Source organism: Sander lucioperca, chromosome 8 (assembly GCF_008315115.2).
Source record: "Sander lucioperca isolate FBNREF2018 chromosome 8, SLUC_FBN_1.2, whole genome shotgun sequence".
Lineage (NCBI taxonomy): Eukaryota > Metazoa > Chordata > Actinopteri > Perciformes > Percidae > Sander > Sander lucioperca.
Genome location: NC_050180.1, coordinates 41675476 through 41691347, shown reverse-complemented (window position 1 = coordinate 41691347; position 15872 = coordinate 41675476). Strand labels below are relative to the sequence as shown.

Below are 15872 nucleotides of genomic sequence, written 5' to 3'. Positions count from 1 at the left end.
TGCTGTTTACGGCAGTGTACACCTTCGATTACGTCACCTGTCCGAGCTGCACAGGCCCCGCCCACACGGACTCACCTGGAGGAGGAGGAGGAGGAGTCCAGGAAGAAGTTTCCGTGTTTGTGCAGCAGCTGCCGGCGCTGAAAGGAGAAATCACAGTCCTGAAGTCCACTCTGATCCCAGGTCAGTTTATAAAACATGATTCATAGTTTTACAACCGTTTTAAAAATCAGAGTCATTTTTTTTTATGAAAAACAGCAAAAATTCTGATTTATGTAAACTCATTTCTGATGGAGATTGGTCTCTCCCTCCCTCTCTCAGACTGTTTCGGTCATGGCTTCAGCACCCGTAGAGGGGGCGTGTCCTCCATCCCGACGCTGTCCTCCCTCAATCTGTTCAGCAGCAGCCGGAGGAGGGACCCCGTCGCCGTGGTGACGGAGAACAGACGCAGACTGGCTGTCCACGCCGGTTTCCACCCTCAGCCGCTGCGTCTGGTCAAGGTACCGGACCGGATTTACATCCACTCCCTATCTGGTGGATAACTAACGTTACTGTGATCTAACCATTCATAATTTACTTATATATAAATAAAGACATTTACACCATAAACTGTTGCATTAAAATTCACCAGAATAAGGTTGCACGATATATATTGTATATACGGCTCCGTAGTGCGGCTGGACCACAGGTCGGTCGTGGATGAAAAATATTCAATCTATCTGACATGATATCATGACTTTGCGTAAACACATTGGCTTTCTAAAGCCAAGTGGCGTGTTATCTGTATGCATTTTGAGCTATCCGCGTGCATGTCTATGCCGTATAGAGCGGGCGCCAGTCTGCGACGTCACAGCGTAAACATACGTGCCACGTGGCACTTTCTAAAGCCACGTGGCGTGTTATCGCGAGACTACGTCACACACGGGTTTTGGGAAAACAAGAAACGGACAAACGGTTGGGATTAGGAAAATAAGAACGGGACGGTTGGCTTTAGGAAATGGGACACGCGGGACACGATCCCCGGTCTCCTGGGTGAACGTCCTGTGTTTGACCCATCCTCCCCCCCCCCCGACCAACGCAATCGCAAGGTAATGTAAGTCAACGGAGGCCAAACGGCGTTGATAAACACGCTAAACAGCGAGTAATCTTCTTGATAACACACCAATGATGGCATACCAATTGCAGTCCCTCCAGAAAAATGTGATTATGCGAACGCATAATTCAATGCATAATCAGCCAAAGTCCGCATATTTATTTTGGGGGCCGCATTTTTTCAAATACGCTGCACTTTCGCCGCATAAATTGTCGATTTCCGCGCATAATACGCAGGGCTTTTCATGATTTCATAATCCCCGCATTTTCGTTGCAAAAAAGTCACACATATCTTAGCAGAAAGTTGAAAAATGTTGCGTTTACTTCACACAAGAGCAGCCGTTTTCCCCTGTTGCCATGGGAACGTTATGAAGTGACGTAATTACGCGACGTGAACATCATCGAAAAGCTGCAAACCCCGCGATGAAGCCACGATGAAACCGCAGTTTTTGCAAGTTCCCGCAATTTCATCGCATAAAATTGCATAAATATCCCGCATATTCCATCACATTTTTTAAGAAAACGTGACGCATAATCAAGGATTTTTGCCCGCAACAATCACAAAAAAACTGTGTGTGTGTGTGTGTGTGTGTGTGTGTGTGAGTGTGAGAGTCTTCACCTTTATGAACTGGAGGAATTTCCCCGATAGTTTGTTAAACGCTGAGTCAGCAGTTAATGTGTTGTCTTCTCCTGGTTTTAAAGGCTGAATTACAGTAAAGTGATGTCATTGTCTGAACTTACCAGACTGTTGTAACTGTTCCAGTATTAGTCATTATATCCACATTACTGATGATTATTTATCAAAAATCTCATTGTGTAAATATTTGGTGAAAGCACTAATAGTCAACCCTACAATATCGTTACGGTACCGATATTGAGTTATTTGGTCAAAAATATGGTGATATTTGATTTTCTCCATATCGCCCAGCCATAACGTCACGTAGGGTTTGTCACGTAGTGGCCCCGTGCGCTGACGTGCACTAACGTGTGCAAGTGGCACGGTAACCACGGTAACTGGCCAATGAAACATGACCATTGTAGCGTTTCAAGCTCTAAATCGAACCCGACTAAGCCACACAGCCGACGGACGGGACGCAGCGCTCCTCAAAATACACTAAATATTGCGTACTTGTCGCGACGCTTTCGATATAACATTGTGCGACGTGATATCGCGATAACGATATTGATATAGAGTGTTTGACGCTCAAAACGTTACGGACCCCCTTGTGTGTGACCGCGTGGGATGTGTCCTGCAGGTGAACCACGGCAGCGATGTTTGGGTTGTGGGCAGCGCTGAGCCGGAGAGCTACGACGCCATGGTAACGGATCAGACGGGCGTGGTGTTAGCCGCTCCGGGAGCCGACTGCATGCCCGTCCTGTTCGCTGACCCCGTGTCAAAGGTCATCGGAGCCGCTCACGCAGGTAAGACGCTGCCTTCAGCCAACGGTTACTGAACTGGATCAGCTGTTTGGTCTCTAACATCTGGATGGAAATCATGTAATGTAATCAGATCTGAAATGTCTGTGTGTGTGTGTGTGTGTGTTTGTGTGTGTGTGTGTTTGCGCGTGTGTGCGAGTTTGCATGTGTGAGCGTGTGTGTGTGTGTGTGTGTGTGTGTGTGTATGTGTGTTTGCGTGTGTGTGTGAGAGTGGTGTGTGTGTTTGCTTGTGTTTGTGAGTTTGCGTGTGTGAGTGTGTGTGTGCATGTGTGTTTCTGTATGTAAGTGTGTGTGTAAGTGTGTGTCTTTGCGTGTGTGTGTTTGCGCGTGTGTGTTTGCATGTGTGTGCGTGAGTTTGTGTGTGTGTGTTTGCGTGTGTGAGTGTGTGTTTGCATGTGTGTTTGTGTACGTAAGTGTGTCTGTGTGTGTGTGCGTGTGTGTTTGCATGTTTGTGTGTGTGTGCGTGTGTGTTTGCATGTGTGTGTGTGAGTTTGTGTGTGTGTGTTTGCATGTGTGTGTGTGAGTTTGCGTGTGTGTGCGTGTGTGTGTGTGTGTGTGTCTGTGTGCACATGTGTGTTTGCGTGTGTGTGTGAGTGTGTGCGTGTGTGTTTGTGTGTGCGAGTGGGTGTGCGTGTGTGTGTGTGTGTGTGTGTCTGTGTGCACATGTGTGTGTGTGTGTGTGTCTCTGTGTGTGTGTGTGTGTGTGTGTGTGTCTGTGTGTGTGTGTGTGTGTGTGTGTGTGTGTCTGTGTGTGTGTGTGTGTGTCTGTGTGTGTGTGTGTGTGTATGTGTGTGTGCGTGCAGATCTGAACTGTAGATGAACGTAGTGAAACATGACATGGAAAATACTCGAGTAAATGTCCTCCCTGTTCCTCAGGTTGGAGAGGAACCCTGATGGGTGTTGCCGCGGCGACCGTGGATGCCATGGTGAAGGGGTTCGGTTGCCGGGCGAGTGACATCGTGGTTGCCGTGGGCCCGTCGGTGGGGGCGTGTTGCTACACGATGGAGAGAGAGACGGCGCTCGGCTTCCAGCGCGTCCACCCAGACTGCGTCGCTGACCCCGAGTCAACCCGGCCGCACGTCGACATCCGCCTCGCCAACAGGTACAACTTCCTGCTCGGGCCGCCTGAGCGTGCGCCCCGTGTAGGCCCAGTCCTTGCCAGTGACTCGGGTTCAAATCCCACCCGAGGCCCTTTGCTGCATGTCGTTCCTCCTCTCTCTCCCCTTTCATGTCTGAAAATAAAATAACCAGTAACTCTGGGCGGCCTCTAGGTCACCTGGTAGAGCGTGCGCCCAAGTACAGAGGCTCAGTCCTCGACGCAGCTGCCGCGGGTTCAGTTCCGACCTGTGACCCTTTGCTGCATGTCGGTCCTCCTCTCTCTCCCCTTTCACGTCTGGAAATAAAGGCCAAAAATAAATAAAACCAGTCACTCTGGGCGGCCTCCGGCTCACCTGGTAGAGCGCGAGCCCCATGTAGGCTCAGTCCTTGCCAGCGGCTCGGGTTTGAGTCCGCCGAGGCCCTTTGCTGCGTGTCATCCCCCTCTCTCTCCCCCATTTCCTGTCCCTCTCCAGCTGTTCTAAATAAAGGAAAAGGAAAAACCCTTAAAAATATCTTTAAAAAACAGTCACTCCTTTTTATATTCTTCATCTTTAACTTCTATCAGACGGTTTACAGTCCTTCCAGAAAAATGTGGAGTTTTTTTGTGATTGTTGCGGACAAAAATCCTTGATTATGCGGCACGTTTTCTTAAAAAATGTGATGGAATACGCGGGATATTTATGCAATTTTATGCGATGAAATTGCAGGAACTTGCAAAATCTGCGGTTCCATCGTGGCTTCATCGCGGGGTTTGCAGCTTTTCGATGATGTTCACGTCGCGTAATTACGTCACTTCATAACGTTCCCATGGCAACAGGGGAAAATGGCTGCTCTTGTGTGAAGTAAACGCAACATTTTTCAACTTTCTGCTAAGATATATGGGACTTTTTTGCAACGAAAATGCGGGGATTATGAAATCATGCAAGCCCCACATATTTTGCGCGGAAATCGGCAATTTATGCGGCGAAAGTGCGGCGTATATGAAAAAATGCGGCCCCCCGCATAAATATGCAGACTTTGGCTGATTATTGAATTATGCGATCGCATAATCACGTTTTTCTGGAGGGACTGGGTTTAGAAACGAGTCCACGTCCCCAGGAAGGGCACCAGGCTTGGAAGCAAATTGTATGTTGTTCAAACAGAATTGTAATATATAAAATAATAATTATAGTTATGGACGAGATTAAAGTGCCAGAACTCTTAAAGTGAATAGATGTCCAAAAATACTTTCTACCACCGCTGCTCAGGAAAACTGTCAGACACAGAAACAGTTTGTCTTTAAAGTTTAATGAAGTGTAGTTTATGGTGTACAATGATTAGTTAAAACACAATATACACATATATGGCTATTATAAAATGTAATGGGGGTTAATACTAAATCATGAATTTGTTTTACATTGCTTTAACTGCATTCAGCTCAGAGAAAAGTGATTAATATTCTGTTTATGTTTGAGGCAACGTGACATCATGACTTCGCGTAAACATACACGCCGACTTTCTAAAGCCAAGCCACTTGGCTGTAGATCTGTACGCATTATGAGCCATCCACGTGTATGTCTAGGCAGAAGAACGGGACGTTGCATTTGGAGCTCGGGTTGGATTTAGGGAAAGAAGAACGGGCCCGGGACAACAACGGCACGGTTGAGTTTAGGAAACCTGACACACGGGACACGATCCCCAGTCTCCTGGGTGAAAGTCCTGTGTTTGACCCATCCTCCCCCCCGACCAACCTCCCTACGCGGATTTTCGGGCTTTCATACTACTCGCTACGGCGTCAATTCACACGCAATCGCAAGTTAATGTAAGTCAATGGAGGCTAAACGGCGTTGATAAACACGCTACAGAGCGAGTATGCGTCTTGATAACACGCCAATGATGGCATACGAATTGCCGTGTCATACATACGCCACTTCATGAGATCAGTCTGTGAGGTTATCATGAAGCTATGACAGAGTTTGTCCACCAGAGAGCGCTGACAAGTTAATTATTACACTTGTCCCAAACACAACATACATGGTTTATTAGAGATCCCTCATAAATGTGTTTATCTCATGTGTTTTGGTAAAAACAAACGATAACAATAACAATTTAAGCTGCAAGCAGAGATGAATGGGCCCTCGCACCGCGTATTTCTGTGACACGCAAGATTTAGACTTAAAGTGCTCATATTATGCTCATTTTCAGGTTGATAATTGTATTTAGAGGTTATATCAGAATAGGTTTACATAGTTTAATTTTCAAAAAACACCATATTTTTGTTGTACTGCTCATTGCTGCAGCTCCTCTTTTCACCCTGTGTTCAGGTCTCTGTTTTAGCTACAGAGTGAGACCTCTCACTGCTGTAACATCTTTGTTGGCAGTCGCACATGCTCAGTAGCTAGGTAAGGACTACTAGCCAGTCAGAAGCAGAGTATGAGGGCGTGCCCTGACAGTAGCTAGGTAAGGACTACTAGCCAGTCAGAAGCAGAGTAAGAGGGCCCTGACAGTACCTAGGTAAGGACTACTAGCCAGTCAGAAGCAGAGTATGAGGGCGTGCCCTGACAGTAGCTAGGTAAGGACTACTAGCCAGTCAGAAGCAGAGTAAGAGGGCCCTGACAGTACCTAGGTAAGGACTACTAGCCAGTCAGAAGCAGAGTATGAGACCCATGTGGATCACTTCCGGTAATTTCAGCCAGGGTCGTCTAGCAACTCTCCGTTGGCTTGCGAGCTGGAAAAAACAAATTCTGGTCGGGCCATCACATCGTGTATAGAGTCGGTGGGCGGGCTTCGCAACTTAGCTTTGTGAAGGTCTTTAGATTGTATTGACCAATTTTGAAGTCCATTGGGTTAAATATGTAGGAGGAGTATGTGGTACAATGCCTGCAAATGGTCAAAATCATCCAAAAGATGAATTTTCAATTTGAAAATGCTGACTTCCTGTTGGGTTTAGGAAGTGGCTCCAAGAGGCTTTTTTTTTAGGTCCAGTCATAATACATATGCCTACCCAATTTCATGCCTTTACATGAAAGTTAAAGGAGGGGCCTTTCACTTTGAAAACTGTTGGTGCCAATTTGCCACAGCCAAGACGAGACCTCTATCATGTCGCTATATATTTTTAAGTCTGACAGGCGTACCAATTTTCACAACTTTTTGAGAAAGAAGAAAAAACATTTAAACTTCAATAGGGCCTTTGTCCCCGATGACGTCGGTAATTATTTACAGTGTGTTGTAACGTGACCCATAGTTAGACCCATCTTTACGATATTAAAGCTGCCACTTCTGATGAATCTGAGGGACCGCGTGAATCTGAGGAATCCTGTGAATCTGATGGCCCCTGTGAAGCTGACGGCCCCTGTGAAGCTGACGGCCCCTGTGAAGCTGACGGCCCCTGTGAAGCTGATGGCCCCTGTGAAGCTGACGGCCCCTGTGAAGCTGATGGCCCCTGTGAAGCTGACGGCCCCTGTGAAGCTGATGGCCCCTGTGAATCTGAGGGACCGTGTGAATCTGAGGGACTGTGTGAATCTGAGGGCCCCTGTGAAGGTGACGGCCCCTGTGAATCTGAGGGACCGTGTGAAGCTGATGGCCCCTGTGAAGCTGATGGCCCCTGTGAATCTGAGGGCCCCTGTGAATCGGACGGACCGTGTGAATCTGAGGGACCGTGTGAATCTGAGGACCCCTGTGAATCTGAGGGACCGTGTGAAGCTGACGGCCCCTGTGAAGCTGACGGCCCCTGTGAATCTGAGGGACTGTGTGAATCTGAGGGCCCCTGTGAAGGTGACGGCCCCTGTGAATCTGAGGGCCCCTGTGAATCGGACGGACCGTGTGAATCTGAGGGACCGTGTGAATCTGAGGGACCGTGTGAAGCTGACGGCCCCTGTGAATCTGAGGGCCCCTGTGAATCGGACGGACCGTGTGAATCTGAGGGACCGTGTGAATCTGAGGGCCCCTGTGAAGCTGAGGAATCCTGTGAATCTGTGTCAGTCTCAAGGCCCCTGTGAATCTGAGGGACCGTGTGAAGCTGACGGCCCCTGTGAAGCTGACGGCCCCTTTGAAGCTGACGGCCCCTTTGAAGCTGAGGGCCCCTGTGATTCTGTAGGACTCTGTCTAACGGACGTGGGTAACCTGATGGACCTGGGTAACCTGATGGACCTGGGACACTGGATGGACCTTGATTCTCTGTTGCCAATAAGTGAGCCACCTGTTTGAGAAAACACAATTTCAAGTGGAAGTTGTTTTTACGGGAATACAGAATAATAAAAGAAAATGTACAGAGTTCATATTTGCTGTGGTGGTGTAAACCTCCTGGGTGGATAGATGGTAGATAGTGTAGATTTACCTCTTGCATCTCTGCTTCAACATCAATTCTTTGTTCCTGCAAAGAGTTTCATACTGTGAGTTTGGACTATTCATTTCCAGAAAAGAAATGAGAACAAATGAAGTTGTCACATAATCCTCTCCCTGTTTTAATTTTATTTTTGTCATTTGTACCGTATTTTCTTGTTTTTTTTTTCGTTAAAGTGCTCATATTATGCTTTTTGGCTTTTTCCCTTCCCTTTATTGTGTTATATATCTTTTTTGTGCATGTTATAGGTTTACAAAATGAAAAAGCCCAAAGTCCACCCCAAAGGGACGCACCATCTCCAACAGAAAACACTGTTCACTAACTGCTCCAAACAGCTCTATTGTAGTCCAGCCTTTACTTCAGAGACAAACGTGGTCACTTTGGAACACACGTTATAATGCTCACCTAGCTGCTAGCATGGCACGCCCTCATACTCTGCTTCTGACTGGCTAGTAGTCCTTACCTAGCTACTGTCAGGGCCCTCATACTCTGCTTCTGACTGGCTAGTAGTCCTTACCTAGGTACTGTCAGGGCCCTCATACTCTGCTTCTGACTGGCTAGTAGTCCTTACCTAGGTACTGTCAGGGCCCTCATACTCTGCTTCTGACTGGCTAGTAGTCCTTACCTAGCTACTGAGCATGTGCGACTGCCAACAAAGATGTTCCAGCAGTGAGAGGTCTCACTCTGTAGCTAAAACAGAGACCTGAACACAGGGTGAAAAGAGGAGCTGCAACAATGTGCAGTACAACAAAAATATGGTGTTTTTTGAAAATTAAACCACATAAACCTATTCTGATATAACCTCTAAATACTATTATGAACCTGAAAATGAGCATAATATGAGCACTTTAAGCCAGAAAAGTTTCAAACAGATGACTGCTACTGTGTGCTAAAGTGTTACAATAAATGACAAAAAAAATGACAAAAATAACTGAAATGTGGGATAAGATTCATACGCTCTAATTTCATACTTGGGGTTTTAAACTGTAGGAAACTGATAAAGATATTGATGGTCAGTTGAGCAGATATTATGTTGAGAGAGCTGACATTCAATCAGAGACAAACCTGTGTTCTAGTGGCTCTCCTCGTTTCCCAATGCTTTTTTAGTTCGTCTTTCAACTCTGCTTTTGCGTCTTCTGTCATAATCTCTTTCAGCATATTTTCCTCCACATCCAATCTCACTTTCTCATACAAAATGTCTGTGTAGCAACAATCTGAGTCCGTACAACGACAACCTGAGTCCGTACAGCATGAGCGGCCACAGCTTTTCTTCCGTCCAATTGATGAGCTAACGGCAGTCACAACGACGATACCGAAGAGTAGATACATTCCGATCAACTGAAAAAGATGCAACAGAGGTCGTTATATTATTCATCACCGAAGCTGTGAAACAGCCGTACTTGCAATAAAATTGTATTATTGTGTGTGTGTGTGTGTGTGTGTGTGCATGCATGCGTGTGTTTGCATAATTAAATTATTAGCACGCTAATCAAATTTTAAAGCAGTTTTAGGAAGGAGACATTTTTGTACTCTGAGGTACAAAAAGGTATGCATCAAAATCAATGCTGTTGCTAATCATTGATATCTCTGTGAAAAACAGAAAATTCCCCCTCTAGCATTTAGTAAAACAGAAAATTGTTCATTTTTTCATAAATAACAACAGTGGGCGTTAATAAAATGGCATTCAAAGGGTTAGCATTCTGAAAATGAATGAATTTTTTTTGTAGTTATAATCAGGACTGATTTAGGTTAAAATATTTGACTCAGTGAAAGGGTAAATTATTAATATATATATATATATACAGTCATGTGAACAAATTAGGACACCCATGCTAAAGTTGACTAAAAAGAGGAATAAAAAAATCATCTTTAGGAAATTGATCTTAATGCCTTAATTAAAAAAATGAGGAAAAATCCAACCTTTAAGGACACCAATTTCTTTGTGAATGAATAATGTATCGTAAATAAATAAATGTTCTTCCTTAAAATACAGGGGGCATAAGTCAGTACACCCCTATGTTAAATTCCCATAGAGGCAGGCAGACTTTTATTTTGAAAGGCCAGTTATTTCATGGATCCAGGATACTATGCATCCTGATAAAGTTCCCTTGGTCCCCACATCATCACATACCCTTCACCATACCCCCACATCATCACATACCCTTCACCATACCCCCACATCATCACATACCCTTCACCATACCCCCACATCATCACACACCCTTCACCATACCCCCACATCATCACATACCCTTCACCATACCCCCACATCATCACATACCCTTCACCATACCCCCACATCATCACATACCCTTCACCATACCCCCACATCATCACATACCCTTCACCATACCCCCACATCATCACATACCCTTCACCATACCCAGAGATTGGCATGGGGTTCTTTCCATAAAATCATCTCTCGATGCAAATCAAACCAGCTATTAGGCTAACTGACATAACTTTAGCATGGGTGTCCTAATTTTTTCACATGACTGTGTGTGTATATATATATATATATATATATATATATATATATATTTTTCAGGCTGACATCTTTGTCCTCTTATGACACCAAAGACACTCTTTAAGTGACACGCAACGGTTCATTGTCACGCCATCTTGAGAAAAAACCCGTCACAAACCCAAAAGATAATAAAATCATGATCTCAAGAAATAAAATATTTTTTACAACCACAGTTGTTCTCAGCCTCCGTGTGCAGATTAAACACTGACCCATAACACAGACTTGCGTGATGTGTAGAACGCAAGAAAAACTCACCCTTGACCTGTTTTTCACTTTAGAGATGGCTGTCCGGTCCTCAGGTGTGAGGTCATTTTTGTCTTTGCAGGCCAACTCTTTCCGTTGATCAGGTTCCTGATTTGTCTTACAGCAAACCCACCAGTCTCCATCGATTAACAGAGAGGTAACCCACAGCAGACCTATGAAAGCTGCCTTGATAACGTGATAAACTACATAACAACAACTTGGCAAACAGGAAGGTTTACATCTGCATCTGCATAGACATGCCTTGTCCGTCCAGAGTTGCAAAACAAATATAATACCAGATGGCCCCGCCATGTCGATAAAGCAACTAAAATCTCCTTCACAATTGCACTCGTAATCCCTGTCGAGCACAACATTGTAAATAAAAATCACAATGATTGCGACGAAGGTGCTGAGTTGTGCAAGAGCGAAATCTGGAAAGATGTTCTTCATCTTTGCTGCAAAGTTTAATTCTGCTTGCGAGCTGCTGCTTGGTACCTCTGGATGTACATACCAACACGAAACCAATCATTTCCTGTTTCACACAAACGTTCAGAGTTCAGAGACAGTACGGTCTCTTGAAGGTTGGAGTAGAGGGCTAAACCACAAACATACGAGAAGATGTGCGACGCTTCAAAGCGGTGACAGGAAACCGGTAACAAATGGGTTTGTTAGAATAACAAACCCATTTGAATGTAGGCCAGGATGAAGTGCTGCTGAGCAGTGCAGAGCAAGCCTCTGCTGGCCTTCACTCCCACAGGTGCTGGGCCCATGGGATGGAGCCATGGGATGGTGGTTACGGAGCTTCTTCGGGCTGTGCCTGGCCGGGCTCCGTGTTCCTCTCAATCACGCCTCTCAGGGCGTAACTTTGGGTTCAACATTGGGAGGGGGGGTGGGTTGAGATCTCCGACTGTCTAGGGAAGTCTCGGGACATGTCTGCATGGATTTTTTTTAAAAGCGAAAACATTTTTGAAAAATGTGCCAAAGACTTCGGGGGGGAAAAAAACGACCAAAACATTGAAAAAATTGCCCCAAAAAAACTTGAAAAAGATGGAAAAATCCCCAGAAAAGTCATGATATCATGTTGGAATTATTATACAAAGGAAAAATAGATTATGGTGTCGTTAGTAAGTGCAATACAATTTATCTAATTCTTTATGTCATTTGAAGTTTTGGATATCTGTGATTACTTATTTGCACAGAAATAGAATCTGATATTGTTGAACATCATTGGGTTGTGGATGTTAACTGTTATAATAAATCTACATTGTGAAGTAACACTTATAACACTATATTTGCCCTGAATTGGAAATGCTATTTTACAAAAAAATCATTCAATTACAAGGCCGTAGAGAACAGGGCCCTCTTACAGACTTAAATACTAAGGTTTTAATTCAATTATTTTAACCCTCCTGTTGTCCTCGGGTCCAATTTGACCCATTATCAAAATGTCTATATCAGAAATATTGGTTTCTTTTTAACCAAATTACCCAAAAATAACATGGATGGTTCCCTTAAAACGCTCTTCACAAGTACAACTAATCATCAATACACCTTTATTACATTTTTTGTGTTTTATTTCATTTTATAGCATTCAAAAAAACATGCAAATGGTTTCTAAAACAGTATTCAGACTAAACTCTGACTTACACCAGTCTGTGATTATCCATCAACATACATTACTCTATTAGTCAACATCATTCATCATTTCTGCTTTTTTGACTAAAAGATGGATGGATGGGTGGGTGGGTGGATGGATGGATGGATGGATGGATGGGTGGATAGATGGATGGATGGATGGGTGGATAGATGGATGGATGGGTGGATGGATGGATGGATGGATGGGTGGATAGATGGATGGATGGGTGGATAGTTGGATGGATGTATGGATAGTTGGATGGATGGGTGGATAGATGGATGGATGGATAGTTGGATGGATGGATGGAGAGTTGGATGATGGGTGGATAGATGGGTGGATAGGTGGATAGATGGATGGATGGATAGTTGGATGGATGGGTGGATAGTTGGATGGATGGATGGATAGTTGGATGGATAAATGGATGGATGGATAGTTGGATGGATGGGTGGATGGATGGGTGGATAGATGGATGGATGGATAGATGGATGGATGGGTGGATAGATGGATGGATGGATGGATGGATAGTTGGATGGATGGATGGATAGTTGGATGGATGGATAGTTGGATGGTTAGATGGATGGATGGATTTTTATTGATCCCAAAAAATGGGAAATTCAGCAGCAAAATATCAGACACACATACAGAATATACATGAAATAATAGGATGGTTGGCGTAAAGACAACACGAGGGTTAATACAGTCAGTCGTGAAGTGAAGTGGGCCGGTCTAAGGCCTGAGACTCCAGGGTCCCTGGTCATTTGTGTATAGAATCTAAAACACAACGATGTAACCCACGTAGCTTCTTCAGGGCTTCAGTGTTTTCTTTGTTCTGTTTTCAGTGAATTGTGAAGCTGTGCAGTAGAGACATGAAGGTGAGCAGCGCTGCAGTGGCAGGTTACTGATGAGAGACGCAGCTCAAGAAGGAAAGAGTTGGCCTGAGAAAGAGAAACCACACGAGCTCGTGGTCGTTTCATGCCAGCGTTGGGTCATGAAGACTTTCTGTTTTGCAGGCGCCAGCTCCTCCAGCTCTGCAGTGCACGCCGTGTGCACAGGTTTAAGTTTCTCACTGAAGCTACCGGCCTGTTGGTTTGATCAGACCAAACCAACGTCTAATGCAGGGGGGGGTCACACTCAACTTCACTACGGGCCACACTGGAACATGAGAATCACATCAAGGGGCCAGACATGTAGAGTTTGACATGCTTTTATTTAGAAAAAGCAGACGTCGTATTCTCCTCCTGACCGACTCTAACCTCCGTCCACAGGATTCTCCTCCAGCGTGCCGGCGTCCTGCCCCAACACATCCACGACCACACGGACACGGGGCGCCCCTGCGTGACGCCGTGCACCGCGTGTCACCCCGAAGACTTCTTCTCCCACGTCAGAGACGGACTCAACTTCGGGACCCAGCTGGGGTTCCTGTGGATCAGAGAGGCAGCAGAGACGCTCTGATAGGAGGGACTGCAGCCAGGGGGGCGGAGCCAGACGTTGGAAACCCAAACCTGGGGAGGGTTCGGGGGTGGTGTGCTCCATTTACACTAGCTAGACATATGATAACAGAAAGCTTAGAAATCTGTACATTCATTTGGGAAAACATATCACCAAACTACACCAGACTCCATGTAAATAATCAGGACTTTTAGCGTGTATAGAGCCAGCATATCTCCACATGTAAATGGGTGAATTATGGGTTTATTTCAACCAAACCAGAGTGGTGATTGTTGGAACAGTGGAAAGATGAACCAAGACGGCTTTTGATAGTTTTATGTAGTTTCTGTCCACTTTGAATGAAGTGTGTTTTACAATGATAAAAGTCCTGATTATTTACATGGAGTCTGGTGGAGTTTGGTGATGGTGATTTCGGGGCTGTTTGATGTTAAACTAAAAGGATCTTCCTCTTTAACTAAAAGGTCTATCTCTGTAGGGATCCTTTCATAATGTTGTCAGACACTTAGAATAATAATCTGAGCCTGACTGATTAATACTGGACCAACTGTTCAGTGTGATTAATACCCGTCATAATGAATAATAACTGCATGTTTTCGGGTTTAAAAGCAGATTAATGTGAATGTTAACTGCTGTTTGAGTTCCAGCTGAGTGGCTTTTATTTAACAGACTCATTAAGATCAGCAGCTGTTAGGAAGGTGGCAGTAACGAGCAGTTCAGGTGCAGGCGGGGGCCGTGGGAGAGACGGCCGCTGTGGGTTTATCTCTAACTCTTACTTACTTAACCGACTTCACGGAACCATTTGTATCCTGATAATAAATAAATGATCTTTGAATTTTGTGACAGTTTACTGATCCTTTAGATGTGTTTTTAACGCTTTTTAGAACGTTGAGTGTTTTTCTTTTGACAATTTGTTGCTTTTAGGAATTCTTTTGATGCTTTTCAGAAGGTTGAGTGTCAACAAAGGGTAAACATGTCCAAAAAAATACATACATTTTCAGATATCGAGGTTAACAGTTTTTGGAGCATTTATTTCTGGGACACACACACACACACACACACACACACACACACACACACACACACACACACACACACACACACACACACACACACACACACACACACACACACACACACACACACACACACACACACACACGTTTGTTTCACTATCTTTGTGGGGACCCGTCATTGACATAATACATTCCCTAGCCCCTTACCCTAACCTTAACCATCACCACTAAATGCCTAACCTTAACCCTTACCCTCACCCTAACCGTAACCTAATTCTAACCCTAATCCTAAAACCAAGTCTTAACCCTCAAACAGACCTTTAACCTTGTGGGGTCCAGCATTTTGGGCCCCACAAGGCTGTGCAGACCCCACAAGTATACTGGGGTTTTTGGACCCCACGAATATAGTAAAACAAGCATACATACACAGAGACACACACACAAACACACACGCACGCACACACACATGATTAAACACGGTAGATTTGGTCTTTCCCAGACTTTTGGACATTTTTCTGAATCACGGTGAAAACGTTCTGGTGGAAGATGAGACTGGAGCTGATCAAAGTGAATGTTTTTATAGAAAATGTTGAAACATATCGATCCATTTAAAGTCCCAGAGTTACAAGTTCAGCTGTAAAATTTAAATCTATAACTGACTATGGTTTAATGAACTGACTGTGTGTGTGAGATATTTTAAACAAGACCAAACACAGACATCTCCGGGATACACACGGCATTTATTCAGATAAAACCTCTCAGTCTCAGTCGTCCCTTTTTCTAACAAAACCCCCCAAAATAAACGGAACAAAAACCATTTTAATAACTCAAAAGTTTTTCTGCATCAACATCAGATTCAGAGGAAACATGTCGGATGTTTCCGCTCCACTCATCACTCACAAACATCTTAATAACTAAACATGGAATAATGATAATAATCTCCTGAAGCCCACAGTCATTTTAGGGTCAAATCTTCCTTTAAAAAGTGGGTCAAACTCCCGGCCCGCGGCCCGAACACGGCCCCTCGCAAACTCAGACCCGGCCCCAACATCCTGTCTA

At 44.7% G+C, this 15872-nt stretch overlaps 2 protein-coding genes across 2 annotated transcripts in view; one reads left to right on the top strand and one right to left on the bottom strand.

Moving 5' to 3' along the window:
• lacc1 (laccase (multicopper oxidoreductase) domain containing 1) overlaps window positions 1-14007 on the top strand; it is a 15018-nt gene extending 1011 nt beyond the window's left edge. The window contains exons 2-7 of the mRNA XM_031295031.2: window positions 1-180; window positions 319-497; window positions 2346-2511; window positions 3403-3628; window positions 13617-13829; window positions 13875-14007. The exon at window positions 1-180 is cut by the window's left edge and continues 31 nt beyond it. Coding sequence (XP_031150891.1) covers window positions 1-180; window positions 319-497; window positions 2346-2511; window positions 3403-3628; window positions 13617-13803 — 938 coding nt within the window. The 3' untranslated portion in view covers window positions 13804-13829; window positions 13875-14007. The remainder of the gene's footprint in view (window positions 181-318; window positions 498-2345; window positions 2512-3402; window positions 3629-13616; window positions 13830-13874) is intronic.
• LOC116046635 (melanoma-associated antigen E1-like) lies at window positions 6404-8055 on the bottom strand. Its single transcript, XM_031295033.2, has one exon. It carries the CDS (start codon window positions 7946-7948, stop codon window positions 6860-6862), a length of 1089 nt encoding a protein of 362 aa, XP_031150893.1. The 5' UTR covers window positions 7949-8055; the 3' UTR covers window positions 6404-6859.
• Window positions 14008-15872: the final 1865 nt, after the last annotated feature.

Bases quoted from the DNA above. Each gene is read 5' to 3' on its own strand.
- LOC116046635 (XM_031295033.2), bottom strand. From the start codon at position 7,948: ATGCAAGAGGTAAATCTACACTATCTACCATCTATCCACCCAGGAGGT.